Source organism: Buteo buteo, chromosome 8 (genome assembly GCF_964188355.1).
Source record: "Buteo buteo chromosome 8, bButBut1.hap1.1, whole genome shotgun sequence".
NCBI lineage: Eukaryota > Metazoa > Chordata > Aves > Accipitriformes > Accipitridae > Buteo > Buteo buteo.
Window position 1 is genome coordinate 45014232 of NC_134178.1, and position 17624 is coordinate 45031855.

Here is a 17624-nt window from a genome sequence, read left to right on the forward strand (position 1 = left end):
AAGAGAAAAATTCCCATTCACCAAGATTTCCTGCTGCTTAAGGTCCTCACGAATCTAATTCTGGCTTTACCAACATCACTGTAAAAAGATTCATGTGAAGGTGCAGATGGTAATGGTTAATGTGCTGAGGGAAGGAATTGTGTTGCATGTGATACAAAAAGAAAAAGAAGATTGAAATTATGAGGGGAGGAAAAAAGTGACAGAGAAATACTATCAGCAATTGCCTCTGCTGAAGTGCTGCAAATGTGGCTAAGTCTTTTTTTTCATACTGGAGGTTGCATCTGAACTTGAGTTTCCATCTAGGCACTAAACATAGATACCATACGCAACCTGAAACTGAACATCAGATTTCAGCCTGTGGTAAAACAAATCCTTTATTCTAGGCACATGGGCAAGTTTTGCATCCAAAAGTATAAATCAAGGGTGCATCTGGAATTCTCTCCTAACATGGCTTTAAATTGTCTGAAAGAACACCGTCTACTGAAGAATGAAGAGATAAAGGCACAATTAGATCAATACGTTATCCACTGTGAAACCTCCTAAACCTCTCTACTGTTATTAATTACAATCAAATATAAATGTTAAATACCTAATACAAGCAAATAAAATACAAGCCAGAGACACTTCTCATTCAACCAGCCCATTCTCAAACACTTCACCCCCCTACAAGAAAATGGGGGGCAGGTTCTATCAGACGCCTTAAAAGCCTGTCTACCTTGCAGTTCTTGTTGTTCTTCACACTGCATTTACAGCAGAGTCTGAAAATGTTGCGTTATCTCTGCAGAAGCCAGCTGAGCATCTACAGCATCTATTAACTCACAGTGGAGCTTACATAAGGTGGAGACTACATATTCCAACAGCAGTGATTTAAACCATCAGGTTTCCAAACAATTTGGTTTGTTATACATTTATACTCTTTCCCCTTCCAAGCTAGTATGATTTGGGGAATTCATTTGTAATTAAGATCTTTCCTCTATCCTAGATGTTTTTGCAGCCCTGGTTACTAGGAGAAATGTCATTTCTTTACTGTGTTTTTTTCCCAATAGCAATGAGATTTTCTACTTCTGTGCTATAGCAAAAAAAAAAAACCAAACCAAAAAACCTGCAAACCTAAAACCAAAACCAAAAAAAGCCCCAAAACCTTAGGGAGCAGCTGGCCCTCACTGGCCCCTGATGCTAGAGTACTGTGGCACATACAAGAATATCAGACTACTTCCACTGACCCAGACCCATGGTCTGTCTGGATCAGCATCTTGTCTCTTACAGGGACTAATTCTTTCTTCCAAAACACATGCTGCCATTCAAGAACCAGATCCAGGTGGAATTGAAAAGGGGCCACCCTTCTTTATCAAAGGGGCTGAGTGATGAGTTATAAATCAGCCAACCCCCATTTGTTATCTGGAAAGATAATGAAACAAGTTGTTCGGCAATCGGTGTGCAAGCAACTAAATAACAATAAAGTGATGAGAAACAGGCAGTGTGCATTTGTCCAGAACAAATCATGTCAAAGTAACCTAATTTATCTCCTTGCCGAGATAACGGACTTAGCAGGTGCTGAAAGGAATAGATGAAACATATTTTGACTTTGGTAGGGCTTTTGACATTGCCTTGAACATCACTCTCATAAAGGCAAATAAGTCTCAGCTTGTATTAACATGAGAGGGGGGATCAGAAAGCAATTCCCAAACTGTAGCTGTGGATATTTTCCTGTCAATAGGAAGTTATACCAAATTAAGAGATCTGATCTGTCTGCTAGGATTGATTACTTTAATTAGTAACTTGAATGGTGGAATTGACCTTTGTCTTCAAACTTTTGCAAATAACACCAAGTTGGACAGTACCACACTTCAGAGGCAAAGATTTGAACAGAGGTTTAACTTTGCTAAATAGCCTCAAAACAGTGAGGTGAAATTCAATGAAGACAAGAACAAAGCATTACACTTTGAAAAGAAAACTTGAATTCTCAAATTCAAAACAAGGAAAAACATGCAGTCTTTGGTAAGACACCAAAACGTACGTCCACTCAGGGAAAGTACTTTAAGAAATCCATAATTCTGCATTGGAAAGTGTGGATTATATGAAGAGCCACTTCTCCATCACGAAGACAATACAACTAGGGAGGGACAACGCGCTGACACCACACTGATCTCCCAATTTGAAATATGTACAGCACCAAATGACACAAAAATTATTTTCAGCTGCCAAAGCTACCTTGGTTTGCAGAATACTGGCCTTGTGCCATCTGTCACATTGCTCTGAGCAACCTGGCATGGCCCTGTCGCATCCCAAGGCTAGAGCGACTCAGGTTCGTGGATTTCCTTTGTCAGAATTAAGGTGAAACAACACCAGGGGAGTTTAAACAACAACCAACATTTATTCAACCAAGCTAACCTTGCCCAAGTACAAGTGAACTTATCAATATGAACCTTGCATCATGTCATTAAGCCGCTGTTTGAAGGAGAAGGGAGGTATAGAAAAAGAAACAGAAAAAGGAACATGAAACTATGTCAGTAAACTGTACAACGTGTGCTAACCGTATATGAGCCTTACTTATTTGGGGATCAGTTCAGGGAAGACAATAAGGAGAGCCCTCCCATTGAGTTACAAGGTTCAGAGTGGACCCCCTTGCTTTCTAGACTCCTTCTCAAAGAGGAGCCCAGGGGTGGCTAGATCCACTCCTAGTCCCAGACTTGGTCAACAGTTTATGTCTAAAGGTACGAGGTGTAGGGACTGGGTGGGGGGCAGAGAGAAAAGAGGAAGAAAGAGAGAAGAAAGGGATTTCACCAGTCCTGGGTCCAGCGTTGGTCCAGCCAGTCTAGAGATCTAGTTCTGGAGGGCGCCCCGAGAACTCATCCTCCCTTCTTTTATACCTAAAGCATCCGCCCCTGCAGGTGGGGATTTGCCATCATTGAGCAAGCGCAGTGTGAGCTCAGCAATGTTCCAGAAATGAGTCGGTGGTCTTGACCTGTGCAGTTCACATTCCTGGGACTCTCTGGAAATAGTTTGGTGGGCTTGGGGGGTCATCGGGGAGTTGCTTCTCCCTCCCTGCAGGCATGACTGCTATCTGGCCTTCCCTTCAGGCGCATATGTTGTGCTGCTTCTCATGGTCGCTTAAGATAAGGAATTGTGGCTTTGGAGAAGCATGGTCCCACCCTCTGTGGGGCCTTCTCCTCCAGCCACATTTTCCTGTTGACACCACTCCAGTGCTTTTACAGAGGCCATCTTTTCCACCAAAGTTCTTTAACAAATGTTTGAGACATTGGCTATAATTTGCTAGACCGTCACGGGCCCTGACATGCTTTTGCTTTGCCGTACCTCCTCCTGTCGCCTGAAGCCTCTCCTCTCTGGGAGAAGATGTGCTCCCCAGTCTCCTCCCTCTGGCACATGCTAAAGGGATCTGTGAGTCTGCAGAGGGTAGTGGGTGAAAAGGGAGCTGTAGGGTTCAGGAGCCCTGGGGGTCTACAGGCTGGGGAGGGGAAGCCACAAGTCTCCCAGTGCCACCACTGCTTGAAGGTCCCCAGGACACGTCACACTGTGTCCTGGTAAGAGGCAAGACAGAGGCACAAGAGCTCAGAGGTGACAGTGCACAGGTCTCCTGGTCTCCACAGCATGATACTCCAGGCTGAAAGGCAAACTCTTTGTGTTGGAGTGTCCATCTTCCAGCAGATGGGGTTTTTTTGCCCTTAATGCCACTTCTTGGGACTCTGACAAAAGGCAGGGTGACTTGAATGGCAGCCTGCATCAAGACAACACAGAAATCACTGACAACTGTTTTGTTTTTCTCTTTTGGCAGAGATCACACAAAGGCCTGAAGATCAAAATGACGGCATAATGCACGCTGGCTCATTCTGCTGAGCTTTGCAACTTTTCCTCCAAAGACGATGAGTGACTCCCCAGGAAATCTCTCAGTCTTGAAAACAAAACCCACAACCTGGAAAGCTTCTGTGGCCAGAGTCACCGCAGTTGGAGACTGCAGGCTGGCTTTATAAAACCGCAGCTCCTACAAGTTCATCCTCAGTCTGAAAAACCTTTCCGGTTGCTTTCTAGTAATGCTCTATCTTCTCTGCCTTGAAAGTGCATCCCTCCACCATGGGATCTGACACATTTCCCAGACGTGTTTTCAACAGAAGAACGTAGGAGGGTTAAGCCATCCGAGAGACCCCTGGCCCTTTCACAGCCCAACAGCATTGCCCTCATCTTGCTGAAAAGGTTGGGAGTATCACAGTATTGTTTGTAGCCGTTTCATGAACGACTCAAAGAATATAAGATGCACCAAGCCATGCTTGAATTAATGAAATGACATTTGGCTGCAGCCTTCCACACCTTTGGACTGAACTAAAAGACGAGGGCGTTTATCCCAAAGTTACAAGCAGCCAAAAATAAAGGTTGGGGATGGCCCTATGGAAGATGCATTGCAGGTGCAAGCCGCTGCTCCCGCAAGCCGGCAGAGCGCGGGGCGAGGACACCCCTGACTCGATGGGCCGGGGGTGTTGAAGCCCTGCGGATGCCGCTGCCATGGCCCTGACGATGCCGGCGTGCCCCTAAGCTCCCAGCACAGCTCCCCAAGGGGAAAAGCTCCCTGACAAAGCCGGCTTAAGAATTTGGGGCCGGGCACAGTAAGGAGACCCTCCTCCCCGGGGCCGGCCGGCCAGCCCGCCGGCCTTCCTTTCCCTTCCTTTCCCCTCCCCGCCGGCCCGTCTTTCCCTCGGGAAAGTTGCTCGACGCCCCCCCGGTCGAGGGGCGGGGGTGTCCGGGACTGCCTCCCCGCCTCCTGTGCGTGTCGCCGAGCTATTTATTTAAATTGCAAATAAAACGCCTGGGCGCCCGCCCTACCGCGGAGAGACAGTCCGGGTGCCGCACCGGCCGGCCGGCGGACGTGAAGGCTGCCCCGCGGGGCCGGTTCAGCGGCAGAGACGAGCTCATGGCCTCGGGAGGGGCCCCGGTCCCCGGGGCTCTGCTCTGCGCCCTGCTCTGGGCTCTGGCGGCGGCGGTGGCGGGGGACGACGGCCCCGGGGGCAGCCCCTTGCCCGGCGCCTTCGGCCGCGTCTACCGGGGCACCGTGAACATCAACGCTGAGCGGGTCTACGCCTTCGCTTACAGCAGCGAGCCCGGGCAGGTAGGAGCGTCCCCCGGAGCACCGGCTTCCCCGGCCCGGTGTGGCCGGGGAGGAGGAGGAGAAGGAGGGGGGCGGGCGCCGGCGCCGCTGCGGCTCCGCTGCTGTGCGGGAGAGGGCCGGGCTCCCCCCTCCGCGCCCGCGGTCCTGTCCGCAGCCTGGGGCCGGGAACCGCGGTGCACCTGCGGGCTTCCCCCGTACGGCCGGGGCACCCCGGGGCTGCGTGGGAGAGAGGGTGGCGGTGTCCCGGAGGGCACGGGGTGGGCTGGAGGTTTGGTGCACCCCCCAGACGGAGGCTTGGTATCTAGCGCTTCTAGCAGCAAAATGGGCTTAAAAGTCTAGAAGGGAATTACGAGGATAATACCTTAAAAAAAAGAAAGAGGTATGTATGCACTTTATAAGCCTTTTTAAATACCATTTTTCACACTTGAGTGCTTCTGTAGGATCAGGGTGCTCTCCCCTGGGAGCCCGGGAGGTGAGACAGGGCTGCGCGGGTGAGGTGTGATGTGAGGAGGCTGCGGGGCAGCACTGCTAAAGCTGTGGCTGTTTGATGTGTGAAGGAAACCTGTCATCTATGTATGCCTAGCTATTGCTAGTTTCCCCCCTCCCCCCTGTTTAACGTGGTGTTTATCTCAAGTAGCTAAGTGGTACCTTGGAAACTCTGCCCCCCCCCCCCCCCCCCCCCGTTGTTTGGATTGAGTGTTAATTGCTGGGTAAGATGTTCTGATGTACCAAAAGATGGTGAACTGGGCTAATGAATCTTCCTTCTTGTCCTCAGTTGCATGGGACAAGAGAAAATGGAACACAATGCTTTTTCCACACTATATTTCTAATGCTTCACTATGAAGGGAGTTGCTAAAGAGCATGATGAAGGGCGGGAAGCAGGGGGAGGTGGTGTTAATCATCCTTTGCTTTACTCTGAAATTCCAAAAAGATCCAACCCTTTAAAGACTTGTCTTTCTTCTATTATGTGTGTTACTATGTAATAAAATGCACCTGGTATTTATGTGGCAGGAGTTCTGTGTAGGAACTATGATGCAACTGAGCCCAGCAATACTTAGCTGTTGGGTGTCACCACTGAACCCAGGAAGCCAAAAGCATGCTTTGGGCCTGAGCCTCCTTGTAGAAGCTGGTGGTGATGTAAGTTAGGCTTCTTCAGGTGTTGAAGATATTGGGTATTATGATGAGGGCCTGTTGACAGACCAGATGTTGTCTGGGGCTTGTTAGTAAAGACAGTGTGCATACTGACTTCAGTTAAAATGAATCTAGTTCCTTCGATTTAATGTGCTCTTTGAAGCTGTGTGTTTTGATGGGCACCTTTCACAAAGAAGTTTTCTCTCCTGGATAACTAGGGTGATAGTGGAGTGGGTGGAGGCGGGGAGGGAGTATGGGGCTGCTCAGTGGTGTCTGCAGGTATCTAAATGCATCTTCTGCTCGATGGCTACTTTCAGACACTAGCCCATTCCCACAGCTGTGAAGAGCCACCCAGTCCAGACTACTGCCGCATTTCATTTAAGTGGAAGCTTTAGTGGACTAATCTCCATGTTCCTGTATGCTGGAACATGAAATCTCTGCAGATACTGAGCTGGTCAAGAGCATATTCAAGAAGGGAAACTTCAGGTTTGAGGCTTAATACTTTTTTTAACACAGAACTTCCCAAGCACTGCCATGAATGTGCTTAAAGAGGGCCATGCAACCAGCTCCTGCTATGAAAACTAATTTGGAAGAGAAAAAACACTTAAAGATGGTCTGTCCTAGGAAGCTTTCTGGTGAGGGCTGCCCAGAACAGATTCTGTGAATAGAGAAGGTACTAGAGAAGAGAAAGCTCCAGGGAGACCTTATTGTGGCCTTTCAATATATAAAGGGGGACTTACAAGAAACATGAAGAGAAGCTTTTTTGCAATGGTCTATAGTGACAGGAGAAGGGGCAACAGTTTTAAACTGAAAGAGGGTAGATTTGCGTTGGATAAAAGGAAGAAATTTTTTTATGATGAGGGTGGTGAGACACTGGAACAGGTTGCCCAGAGAAGTTGTGGGAGCATTCAAAGTCAGGGCAGATGGGGCTTTGAGCAACCTGATCTGGTTGAAGATGTCCCCCTGCCCATGGCAGGGGATTTGGACTAGATTTAAAGGTCCCTCCCAACTCAAACCATTCTATGATTCCTCACTGAGAAGCCCTACAGATGCCGTTCCTGAGCTGAACCAGCAGAAGCCTGTAAGGTTCCTGGCCTAATTGGGATAATTGGTTGTGAGTGTGTGCAGCCCCTTCCCCAGCTGCAGCCCTGAACTGATGAGAGGCAAACCTGGCTGGGTCTCCTCTTGCCAGCCTGGTCAGAGGCAGAAGTTGATGTGTTCTGGTGGTCCTGCATCTCCCTGTTGATGAGGATTGCTCAAGGTTTAGAAGCTTCGTAGTGGAAATATTGACTTTAATCTGGGACTGTGCTCCTGTGGGCAGGTTTTTCTTGTGCAAGAGTTGTGAAGATACTTAGGGGCATGCTGTCCTCTGGGTAGTTGTTGGATCTTCTGGAGGAACGCAAGTTCTGCAACAATTCAGTGTACTAGTCCTTACCTTTCAAGGTAATCTTTAGTCTTGAACTCTTAGCGAGTGGAGTGTCAGCCAGTGTTTGCCAGTTGCCTGCCACTTGCGAGCTCCTCTGCTCTTTCTGGTCTTTTCAGTCTCCTCCTGTCTCTCTGCTGATGGCAGATCAGCCAGGAGCCTCTGATACCTTGAGGCAGATACCATGTGGACCATTAACCTTAGTTACAGGAAATTTAATTGAATAAAAAGAGCATTTTCCATGTGGAAGGGCTGCAGTGGGTGACTTTAATGGCTTTCCCTCTGAAGCAAAGCCAGGTCTGAAGTGGTCTGGCTCTGAAACGGGGATTTTTTTTTCCTGATGCTGTGAATTCTGCTGTTTTCCCCTCTCTGCTGCTCTCTCTCATGAGGACAGGCCTACAAGCAAGGGACAAATTGGAGCCAAGGACAAGGCATGAGGGCTGGCTTGTGACACATCAGTCCTCTGTAAATGTTCTGTTTGCTCACATGCCATGGGTGCCAGGGCACATCTGAAAATGCAGCTGAATAGAGCAATGCTTGAATGATGGATGAGAGAAAGGAGGGAACGAGACCGTTACTCCTGTTTGGTGCTTTAGAGACTGACCACTTTCTGAAAAGTGTTGTGCTTGCCTGATCTCAGAGGATATTCTTCATCCACATAATCTTCCTTATTCCTTGGGATACAAGTATGTGTGCACAGGGGAAGGGGAAAAGCAAGTCCTATGCCATTATTCATGAGCAGTTGTATACAAGGAGAAGAAAGCACAACTCAGGGCTCTGGACCAGAGCTGCTTTGAGACAGGCAAGTGACTTCCCTTCTGTGCAGCTCCTGGGAGTGTAAAATGAAAATAAGGGTACTTATATGCTGACCAAGTCACCTAGCTGAAACTCTTATGCATGTATACATTACCATGTCTCTTCTCTGTGTGTTGGGAGGGGGAAAAACCCTCCTATGTGCTGTGCAGAAACACTTCACCTTGTGTCTTGAGGCAGGAGAGCTGTCAGGCTTTTTTGTACTTGGCAACTAGAATTTAGGCCTTAATTTCTGAGGTGGAGCTGTAAAAGTAAAGCTGTGCTGAGGAGTAGCACAGCCATCTCTGCTGCAAGGGTCTTCTAGAGTTGGCCCGTGAACAGAGGGACATGACAAACTCCTTCATGGTGGAAAGTCTTCATTTGTTACGTGGTAGTCTTACTGCTTTTTCTAGTTACCTTTTCCTCCCCCTAGCTGCACTTTGAAATTTTACCCTCTGCACAGATGTTTGTTTAAAGTTTAACTGTGAGTGTAAAAAATACAATAATAAAACCAGCTGTTGCACCTGTCACTATGCACCCATGTTGTAACAGCAAAGGCAGATGTGCACCATTAGAAGTCTGGTGATCAATTAGTTGGGAAAACAGGATTACTTTATTTTAGGATTTTTTAAACTGGAGACATCCAGGATGGGGGGAAAAAATGGGCACACTCGTGAGCATCTCCAATCCCACATATTCAACATGTCCCTACTTGGGAGGGAGGAAGGAAGGAGAACTGACTTGCTGGAGCTGCCTGTGCCATGTGCTCCTGCCCAGAAGACTGAACAAGAGTTGTAAAATGTTTCTGCTTGATTTACCATTGACTGGAGAAGGCTTTATGTGATCAGTGAGAGAACCTGCTTAGTTCCATGATTGCAATAATATGAGGGCTTCCAAAAAGAAAAAAAGGGGTGTGTGTGTGTGAGTACAGAGGTAATAGAAAGTGAATGACTCTTTCCAGCACTAAGCTCTGGCAGTTGCTAATGGTTAACTTGCTGAAAATACGTATGCCACTAATTGTGCATGTGGGTATTTCCTCTCTCAGGTCCTAAGTGGTGCAGGAGAGTATCATGAGGAAGAAGACTGTTGGAGACAACAAAAATTCTTCCTAATCGGAGTTCAGGTCAGCTGAATGCATGATTTGGGAGATACCTGGATTATATTTAGAAAACCAAGTATCTCTCAGGAGAACAAGTTTCCAACTTACCCTTTGTAGGCAAAGCTGCTGTAATCCAGACACAGTTCTTGGACATTCTTGCAGTGCATCTTGGTTGCAATGAACCCAAAAGCTGAGCAGTGGGCCGCACCTATATGATGAGCTCAAAAGCTGAGCAGTGGGCTGCACCTATTTTAGGAGAAAGAGTGGGTGATATTTTCCTCCTTCTCCTCCCTTGCCGGGACTGGGAACAGAGCCCCAGTCTCAGATCCCATATGGCCCAGCCTTACTGTAAGCTGTGATTGGCAGCAGATTAAGATGTGCCTTCTCTGCTGAGCAGTTGTGCCATGTGAGGATGTGTAGCCCTGGAGTGACTGTTGCCTATGTGGAGTCTATCTGAGGGGTGATGAGTAAAAAATTACCCTCAGTGAATGAGTGAGAGGCTGTGTGCCACCATGGAGGGTTGCTAACAACATTGCAGATGGGGAAAAAGTTGATTGACCTAAGGGAAGAGGGGAGTCAATACTAGTAAGAAAACTAGAAGTCTTTCAGTTGATGCCTTAAACTTTGTGACCCTCTAGTAGAGACCAAGTGCCTTTTCCAACCCAAATTGCATGATGCATTTGGGTTCCTCTGTCCTCTACTGAATGGGTCTCATATCTGAGGTGTGGATGGCAGTTGCACATTCTTTGCTCTAGGCAAGAAGCCAGAACTGGAATTCACCAATACGTTCCTCTGGGACAGTGTGATGAGTCACTTGCTCAGACCAAAGCCATCTGTTGTAGCTGCAGGGAAACTCCTTGATCTGCTACACAGGACAACCTGGTTTAATAAGTGGCAGTGATCGAATCTGTGTTTACTGTTCTCTGCTGTTTCACATGTGAATGTAGGTCCCACTCCAGCAGCACCCATGTCTGTTCTAACAACTCTAGGAGCAATTTTTTCACCATTTGTTTCTGAGCTGGTTTTGGGCTTCATGTGTAGGACTCTTCAGGTTGGAACTAAACTACCTCAGAGTATTTCCTTGCTATCTTCCTTGTCTTCCCCATAATGTTAGTCCTGGCTCCAGCCCAAGTTTCAGCCCACAGCTATACCATGCATGCAATAAAGCTTTAGTCTCCTGTTTGGAGATGGGCAAACCTGAGTTATGATGGAGGGGAACAGGTTAGGTTCTGTCTTGTCTTAATGCTGACTGGAAGCCCACCATTTTAGCCACAAAAATGCAGGTAAAAAACAAATAAATTGGGAAGACTACAAATGTGTGAACAAGATCTCCTAAGGTCAGTAGAGGTCCTGTTATTGCAGGATCTCTGGGGTCTGAACACTGTTGGTTTTTGGTTTCTGGCTCTAGTGTGTTCACCACAGGACACTGGCCTCAGCATACCATTTCTGGAGCCTAGTATTAAATTCCTTATGAGGCAGAAATGTAGGCAAAATGTCAAATCCAGAAAAATCAAAGCAAGGTATAGTATATGATGTCTGAAGCTAAACACGGTTCAACAGAATCCCTTTGGAATAACTTTTGTATATATAATTTATCTTTTTTTAAAGAAAACAACCAGCCCTAGGAGGTGACAGTGTAGGCACTGTAGAGCACACAGCACTTGGAATGCTCTTGCTGTTTCTCAGTGGGGTCTCTTGGTCAATCCTTACCCTGCCCAGAGTCACGTGAAAAGCTCTTGCTTACAGAAGAAAGCAAAAGTAAACTGTGGGAGAAATGGTGTGGGGATCTGCTGAAAACATGAGCATGACTGTTGTTTTCTGCAGCAGAAAATATAGTGTTGAAAAATTTGGCTCTGGCAAAAATAGGATATCCTAAATGAAAGAATGGTGTGGGAGGTGGCTTTGCTTTGAGCTGGGGATGGGATCATGTGGCCACCTGAGATCCCTTCAAACTTAAATTATTCTTTGGCTTTCTAGGATGTTGTTCTTTGTGGGTTTCCCTACCTAGAGGGGCAAAAGGGAGTGCAACTTGAAGGAGGCTATCGGTTTGCAGGCTTTAGGAAAAAAGCCTGACAGGCCTGCTCTGGTTTCTTGCAGGGTAGCCTGCAGACCTTCAGATGGTGACTTCGGTGCTGGCAAGAACTTTTATTTTTATTTCTAATGTGTAAGCTAATGCTGTCAAGCCCAATAACTTGTCATTGAACTAAAGCATATCTTTTGAATTTGGATGCCGTTCTAAGTCTTAAAATTGCTCTCTTCTTGTTGGACTGTCCTGTTGTTTAAAATCAAAGCTGATCAGGTTTTCTTGTTCCCCCTGCCGCCCCCTCCTGACCCCTCAAGATGTTTAGATTAAAAAAGGAAAATTTTCTGAAGAAGAGTAACTTCATCAAAATGTCTCTCCTCAGTTTGAACTCTTTCCAAGAACAGTGCAGCAATTTATAATACAAACATTTGCGTTGTAAGTGGAGGCTGAAATGTCCTTAAATAACCTGTGCAGAAGTTGCTGGGTAGGAAGGTATGCTTTTCCTATACAGACCTCATCTGCTATTTCATGGGATATTTAGGGAATGAAAGTGCAGGCTGTAAAAGCTGTATTGCAAGGGTGTGCCATCTGCTCAGTTTGAGAATACAGTTTAGTACAGTTATTTCCTGCTGTGTATACTTAGAGAAACCCAAATGATTTCAGAAACAGCCTTCCTTACTTTCTTTATGCTGATGTTTTTCTTTGGGCATAGAAATAGCTACTTCAGTGTGGTTTAAGACAAACAAACAATGGCTTGTTGTTTTTTGTTTGGTTTTGTTTTTTTTTTAAAATGACAGCATGTAGGATATGTAATTCAATCCACATCTGAAGTGTCACTGAGGTGAAGAACTTGGGAGCCAAGAAAGAACCAGATATTTGTGTTGTGACAGTAAACCCTGTGAGCTTGGGGTGGCGGCAAATTTGGAAAGGTTATAAACCCTTTTGTTTCAAGGGTTGCTCTAGCCCAGAGTTCCAGATGCTGTGGGTTAGGAAGACACTGTTTATTAGAGGGTAGTTTGTTCCTTAACTGGCTGTTAAAAAAAGGATTTGTTTGTTTAATTTTAATGTCTTCCTGAAATCTGAGGGTGGTCAGAAACAGGTACCTACTTATCCAGCATGGCAACTCTTAGTTTTTCTTTCTGGCTGTCCTGGAGACTCCCTAGTGACACTGGTTAGAGGACAAAATTTCTAAAAAGGTAAATATTAACATGCTTTCTATTTGTCTTTCTTGCATTTATGCTGCACAGATACTGTTGCAAACAAGTGGACTCATGGGAATGTCTATGGCAGACTGTAAGTCCACACAGCATATTTGCACAAAGTGGAACTTCTAAATGAAAAATATTAATCCTGGAACAATTACGTTAATGTGACTGAGGCTGTGCTTGACATACCCAGAGTCTGTCACTTAGTTTATGCTGCTTTGGATATTTAATACTCCTGGCAGAAATGCTGGAAGAAAACTGTGGGCCAAGGTTATTTGACAGATTGCTTTTGGCATTTAAGACTTATTGACATTAGGGCACAAAGTCAGATAGAGAAAGGCTGAAAGGAAATGCTCCTCTGAGCTCTGCTTGTTTTGTTGTCAGACAGGAGTGGTGCTCATATCTCATAAGAGGGCAGGAAAGGGGTTCTGTAATGCCTGTCACTGTCTCAACTATTTTCCTTCAGGGTCTCAACTTCGCCCTGTTGTGTTGTCAGTGGGAAGAGCAGCCGAGTTTGGTGCTGGTGGGTTATGTGCTTCATTCACTGCCTCAATTGCTTTAGCCCATCCAGCTGAATCCTATTTCACTTAATATCAGGGTTCATATAAAAATGAAGCACCTTTTTCTTGTGCAAGAGCAGATAGCAGCAATTCAGTAGCTTTTGTAGATGTATCCTGTGCTGATACCTTCCATTGTAACTAGCAGCCTGTGTGTTTGCTTGCTGGATGTGTTCCCTGCCCACTGGCTTGGCTTGGTGCCTTGTCAGGCCCACAACCAAGTGCTGTCACAGCGTGGACCGATAATCCCAAATGGTCTTGAAAGGAGCCGCTTGTGTGTAGGTGTGGTGGGGAACGTGATGAAGCCCCAGTGTGATTCGAAGGTTTTGCTTAGTGTGAGGTGGTGGAAAGGAATCCACAGTAAAGCTCTTGAAAATCTTTGCTTGCAGCAGAAACTGTTGTTGCAACCTCCTGCCTGCCCTTAAATTCACATCCCTGCAGTCTTAAGCTGATGTGTAATCCCTGTGGGAAATGCAGACTTAATAATCAGTTGAAGGACTCTTTCGTGTCAACAAGAGCCTGGTTTATTTTGCTTAATGTTTGCAGCCATGTTGGTCCTGTTCAGCTTGAATTTGGGACCAGCTCCTTCTGCCTGTTTCTGTCTAGAGAATGGAATTCAGATGCACTTTTTGTTCTTTCTTTTTTTTTTTCTTCTCCCCCTATCACCAGGGTGGTGAACTGAAGGACAAATATTTGTCTTTCCTGGTCTAACACGTTTTTATATAGTGCTGAGAGCTCTTTCTTTATTCAGCTGTGTAACTGCTCTGTCCACCTTAAAATACAGAAAAAAGCTCAAGGTCCGTCATCTCAGAAACAAAACTGTTATGAGCTTGGCTGGTGAATAGAGATGCACATGGCAGAGGCTTGGCAGTGGGAAGGAATGTGAGGAGCAGAAGTCTCTAAAGCAGTCCTGACCCTGCCTCAGCCCTGCAATGCAAAAGGCAGTAGTATGGTTATTGCTGACAAATGTTAGTGCAGGGCCTGGCTGTCAAAGGGAGCATTTGGTACACGAGGTTGTTTTCCAAGATCCAGCCTGGAGTGTCCTACCTCAAACCTAACTGTGAGTATCTGCAGGAGGTGCGGATTTCCCAAGTGAAGTCGCTCAGCAAGTGGTGGTGGTGCAGGAGTGATGGCAGCCTGCTTGACCCTGTTACTGCCCAGGCAAAACTCCCTCCTCATCTCACCAATGCTAAGTGAGTAGGGGTGGATGCGGAGGAGTCTTATAGTCTTTTGTTCTAGTGTGTGTGATTATCATTATTTTAAATAAAAGCTGTGCTTTTTAGCTGGAGTTCCTCTTGCCTCTGCGTGCAACATAGTTAGGATCTTATTTCTGTGTTGGAAGGTAGGGGTGTATGTGATGGGAGCAGTGGCTCTGTAGCAGGGAGGGGTTCTCATGTCAGAACTGCTTGTTCTTAAATAATCTTTGGAAAGGTGTGGAGAAAGAATGAAGTTTGAACTAAATAAATCGCCCTTTTCTCCTTTACGTCCTGCTTTTTTTCCCCACTCTTCTAAAAATATTTTGCTGGAGACGATGCCCTTGAGGCAAATGCCAGATGCTGACTTTCAAAGGGAAGGAAGGTACTACTAGCACTGGCTCAGTGGTGGATTTGTTAAATCTGTTGCATGAAAATGTGTGTATTGTCTTTTATATAGACAACAGAATTTAAAAGCAAAACATGGATGAAAAGTTTAAGGTAGGTTAATTGGAAGAAGGCCTGAAAAAGCACAAACATCAATTCATAGGTGCTACATTGTTATCACTGTCCCTTGTGATGCTTCTCCTAGACAGTTCACCCTGCCAGGCAAAATGTCTTTCTCCAAGACACTAATTAGGGTTCCTTCCACTCTGTAGCACAAAATCAGAGAGTGACTGACAGCAAATAAGAGAAGCCCTGCTTGCAGTTAAATGTTAATCCTTCCTCCACTTTCCCAAGCTTCCTTATAACTGTACCTAGGTTCTGCTGAACTTAGTTGCTCTGATATCCCCAAGTTCATTTGCAAGTGGTGGGGAGGATCTGGAGGGACTGTTAGTTGGGCAGGTTTGGCCCACAGGCAAATCCCACCTGTTTTATTGCTGTGTTTTGGAGGAATAGCTGTTATGTCAGGCAGAGGCCCATCAACCAAAGCTTTGTGCTGCTGGGAGCTGCTGCTGTATCCCTGAGACCTGTGAGAGGGAGAGTGGAGCTGCATCCTGGGGCTGGGATCTGGCCGCTGCACTGGAAGTGCAGGATCTGCCCACAAGAGGCCCTGTGTTACTGTGGTGATGGTGACAGGGTAAATAACTAGATGGACCGGAACCTCAATTGCCATCTGTCCAACTTCTTAATCACTCTGTTTTTTACCTGGGCTTTTATTATAAAGATTTTGATGGGGTTAGGTGGTGTGATGCTCCTGGTTGATCTGGGCTATGTGCAAATGGAGGAAGAGTGGAGGTATGCACCCCAAGTACTTGCAAATGAGGCAGCTTCTTGGCCATTCAGTACTGCAGCAGAAGAGTGACAGCTGTGTGCTGTAGGCTTTATGACACAGTCCCTCTTAACCTGATGTTTCTGAAGGTCATGCACTAGAAACTGTACAGGGAGGAGATCTCAGGCTTTGAATGTCTCAGTCACTGTTTGTCCCCAGTTAAGCTCCAAACATGTTGCTTGCACCCCTCTGCCTTTTTTTGCACACTTGAGTTTCAGCATCTGTAAAATGGAGATGATTACTGCTGTGGTCATATAGGATGCAATTGCAAAATCAAAAGACCTTTCAGTGGTTGTATATTAACTATATGGGGGAAGCTAGAATTCACAAAAGTCTTTGGTTACCTGAGCAGGCCCTGCAGGCATCTGGAGTGGCAGTTGCCACAACAGCAGGGCTGCCTGAAAATAAATAATCAGTCCTTAATAGAATGAATTAATCTTGGCATTGCTTATTGTTAGTAAAGTAAACATCCAATAGCCTTGTATGCATAAGCAGGTGTCTCTTTCTCTTTTTTTTTTTTTCCTTCCCCCCTCTGTCCCCCCTCCTTAAAGGAAACTTGACTGCTCAGACTAGTAAAACATCTAATCTGGAAAAGCCTTGAGATCTCAAAAAAGATATGCTCAGTGTATTCACCTATAGGTTAAGGAGAGAAAAGCAAGTATCAGTGTTGACAGCAAAGAGGAGGCAATTTGTAACCCTGTGCACGTAAGGGCAGTAGCTCTTGCTCAGGGACATTGCAGCCACCCTGGGTGAGGAGCAGCAGGAGCTCAAACTGGGATGTGGAGTAGCAGCAGTAGGTCTGTGCTGAGTAGGGTGTTGACTGGGTCCAGTTTGCAAAATTCTTCAGCTGCGTTATTGCACCTGCAGCCATGGTCTTAATTAGCTTTTCTTTCACAGGAAATGAAAATGCTAAATCTTTTGGCTAGATTCAGCAATGGACTTTAAGGCTAGCAGGAGGGTGTCAGGGTAAAAATGTGTGTGAATGGAGCGCTAATGAGTCACTGTATGAGAAGTTTAACTGTTGGGCTTGTCCAGGAAGCTCTTACAGAGGTGGCTTTGTCTTGTAAAGGATGGGGGAGTAATGCTCTACGGATTTGCCTTGGGCAGTTACAAAGCTGCAAAGCTTTCACACCTGGACTACTGTGTCCAGTTCTGGTCTCCCCAGTACAAGAAAAGTATGAACTTACTGGAGCGAGTCCAGTGCAGAGCCACAAAGATGATGAAGGGACTGGAGCATCTCTCCTGTGAGGAGAAGCTGAGAGGGCTGGGACTGTTCAGCCTGCAACAGAGAAGGATGCTCAGGCGGATCTTATCAATTTTTTTAAAAACCTGGTGGGAGGGAATGAAGAAGGGGGAGCTGGGTTCTTCTCAGTGGGTGCTTGGGCAAGAGTGACAGAACAAGAAGCAATGGGCACAAGCTGAAACACTGGAAATTCCATCTGAACTTTTTTTTTCCCCCCTCTAATTGTAAGGGCAGTCAAAGACGAACAGGTTGCTTTAGAGGTTGTGGAGTTTACATCTGCAGAGATATCCAGAACCTGACTGAGCCCTGAGCCAGATATGGTAGGGTTACAAAGGGTGAGGATGGGATGCTTATGTCCTGTTAGGCACTGCAAGTTACTGTCTCATGCAAGGGCAGGAATTGCAATTTCAACTTGCATTCTTAATAGAGGCTCCCAAAGGAAATAGGCTCCAAGACTTGCCTGTCCTCTTTGGATTTAAGGGCCTGCCTTGTCCAGTGGTGAGCTACACTGTGCAAGTACTTGGTGCTCCCCGGTTCTGCGCTGCATTGGCAGAACACAATGTAGGAGT

The 17624-nt window shown here is 46.2% G+C and overlaps 1 protein-coding gene across 19 annotated transcripts in view; it reads left to right on the top strand.

Moving 5' to 3' along the window:
* The first annotated feature begins 4839 nt into the window (after positions 1–4839).
* The window catches only part of SIDT1 (SID1 transmembrane family member 1), a 55830-nt gene continuing 43045 nt past the window's right edge, over positions 4840–17624 (top strand). For 13 of the 19 annotated variants that reach the window (XM_075034434.1, XM_075034436.1, XM_075034428.1 and 10 more), the window contains exon 1: positions 4843–5116. In XM_075034434.1, the coding sequence (XP_074890535.1) occupies positions 4922–5116 (195 nt within the window). In that variant the 5' untranslated portion in view covers positions 4843–4921. Of the gene's footprint in view, positions 5117–5243; positions 5496–9548; positions 9586–17624 lie in introns of those variants that run through there. The other 6 variants (XM_075034438.1, XM_075034441.1, XM_075034440.1 and 3 more) reach the window with 4 other exon arrangements.